Here is a 2368-nt window from a genome sequence, read left to right on the forward strand (position 1 = left end):
TTGTTGGGGTGTAATGCTGGGAATAACACATAACATGTCTGGGTAGTGGGTTAATTCCACAGTTCTTCAAAAGGAAAGAAACCTGTAAAGAAAAGCAGAAAGAGGTGTAGTTTAAAAGGAATGATACACTCTATCTTTATTTCCTTCTCCCTTTTCTGAGGAAAGGTGCAGGTAGAAATAATGGATTTGGGAATCTTCTGCATCAAAATATGCATCAAGTGGTTGAAGTTATTGTGGGAGTGAGAAAAGAGAAGGATTAAAGATAGAATCTTAAGTGGCACAGCCAAGGAGTTTGTACAGAGGAAGGTCTGGGAGGATATAAAGGAAGAGTCAGCTTAGTATCCTGGAAAGTACATTGAACTTGAAGTTGGGAGATCCAGGTTCTTCCAGTCTCACATTCTGCATTCATGGTTTGTGCACCTTCTCTGCTGTATAGATGGATTCGATCACTAAGCCTCCTTTAATACCTGAGATTCTCCATCTGAATCTACTTGGAAGCAAGAGCAGGTGAATCAAGATAGCGTAATGTCCTAGAAACAGGAATTTCAAGAAGGCACAATGTCAGATGTTACAGAAATAAAGGAGGATGAGAACTGGGAAAAGGATGGGGTGCCCAGGAGGCCAGCTTGTCTGGATTAGAGGGGCAGAGAAATATCTGCAATGTGAAATTGACTATGGAACTCCAGGTAATGAGATTATTCCAGGTCCTCTCTGTAACTTTGTAGATAACATTGATGTTGATAAAAACTGCCTGATATGTTAGGGAAAATGTAATCGTATGTTTTATCAATGACCTATAAATTTAACTATATGAGCGTTTTTTTCAGTTCAAAATTAGAAGAGAATTTTTACCCTGTTGCTGGGTGAGACAGAGCAACTCCCCTTATTCCTGTTTAGAATTTTAATTGAAGTTCTCACTTGAAATGATTTTTTGTTTTTTATTTTGTAGATTGTTCCATTATGGATGGAGGGGATGATGGTAACCTTGTTATCAAAAAGAGATTTGTGTCTGAGGCAGAACTAGATGAACGGCGCAAAAGGAGGCAAGAAGAATGGGAGAAAGTTCGAAAACCTGAAGATCCACAAGAATGTCCAGAGGAGGCTTATGACCCTCGGTCTCTATATGAAAGGCTGCAGGAACAGAAAGACAGGAAGCAGCAGGAGTATGAGGAGCAGTTCAAATTCAGTAAGCTTCGGAAAATACAATTCAAGGGACTCTGCAGGGTCTTTCTGATACACTTTTGCCTCATGCAACACTTTTTCTAACTAGCTATGGAATTGTCTTGATTATCTAGTCTCCAGATGCTCATTTGGTAGAAAAGAGAAGCTTTCTGGCTCCTAGACCACATTGAACATTTTTGTTTAAGGCTCAAGATACCCATTTTAATTCTATGCTAATGTCTAGTAATGGGAAAAGTGCCTTGATTTTTGTGTCATGCTATCTATCCAAAAGCCATGCTGTTTACCAGTTCTTTCTTCTAATTCCCTGAAGAATCTGCTGTTTATTAAAAAAAGGAAAAGGAAAAATCTTATTTTTCCCTTTAGCCTGCTAAGTGTTCTTTGTTTAATTATTTCCTCAGAAAACATGGTAAGAGGCTTAGACGAAGATGAGACCAACTTCCTTGATGAGGTTTCTCGGCAGCAGGAACTAATAGAAAAGCAACGAAGAGAAGAAGAACTGAAAGAACTGACAGAATACAGAATATCCTTTGTACTTTGAGAGAAATCTGTCAGGTGTCTGTTTCCTCCTCAGTAGAAGAGAGTTTTCTACCTGGTGATCTCTAAAGTCTCTTTCGACATTGGTATTCCTATGATTCTGAGTAGCTGGCAGTGATTTATGGAGTTTGTGTTGTGAGCAAGAGTCTGTTGCAGTCAAGAGTCCACATCCTTTAGGATCAACTAAAGGCATAAATCCTAATAGTCAGTACTTGCCTGTGGGATTAGTCTATGAGACAGAGATGGACAATGCAATCAACCTCATCCAGGGGAGAAATTGGCTTGAGTTTTAGAAGGACATGTTTGCAACTTTCCTATGTCCTTAGTAAGATCTTCCCCACTGGTACAGCATGGTCCATCCCTATAGAGGGGCTGAGAAAGCAGCAAAGATGACTTTGCTTTGGCTCAGTGTTGCCTTTTTGGCATCTACGTGAATGTCTTAATAGTGACATCCCAGATGTAACTTGGCTGGATCAAAATTCTCAATTCCATATCACATCACCCCCACTTGCATCACACTGCCCTCCCCCAAAGTTTCTTCTTTTTCTGGTCTTCCAGTTCCAGTAACTGATGGTCCTATGCCTCCAGGTGCCTGGCCCAAAACTGCTTCCAAAATGTACTTCAGATCTCTTCAGTTCTTGCTGTCTCTGCT

General features: G+C 40.2%; 1 protein-coding gene across 1 annotated transcript; it reads left to right on the plus strand.

Annotated features, from left to right (window-relative positions):
* The first annotated feature begins 945 nt into the window (after window positions 1-945).
* On the plus strand, window positions 946-1720 carry LOC105823711 (protein FAM192A). Its single transcript, XM_012660974.1, has 2 exons — window positions 946-1186; window positions 1581-1720. Exons 1-2 carry the CDS (start codon window positions 961-963, stop codon window positions 1718-1720), a joined length of 366 nt encoding a protein of 121 aa, XP_012516428.1. The 5' UTR covers window positions 946-960.
* Window positions 1721-2368: the final 648 nt, after the last annotated feature.

This window comes from Propithecus coquereli, unplaced genomic scaffold (genome assembly GCF_000956105.1).
Source record: "Propithecus coquereli isolate 6110/MARCELLA unplaced genomic scaffold, Pcoq_1.0 Scaffold6935, whole genome shotgun sequence".
NCBI classification, from domain to species: Eukaryota; Metazoa; Chordata; class Mammalia; order Primates; family Indriidae; genus Propithecus; species Propithecus coquereli.

Bases quoted from the DNA above. Each gene is read 5' to 3' on its own strand.
- LOC105823711 (XM_012660974.1), top strand. From the start codon at position 961: ATGGATGGAGGGGATGATGGTAACCTTGTTATCAAAAAGAGATTTGTG. The intron at 1,187-1,580 runs GTAAGCTTCGGA...TTATTTCCTCAG, and splicing joins TGAGGAGCAGTTCAAATTCA to AAAACATGGTAAGAGGCTTA.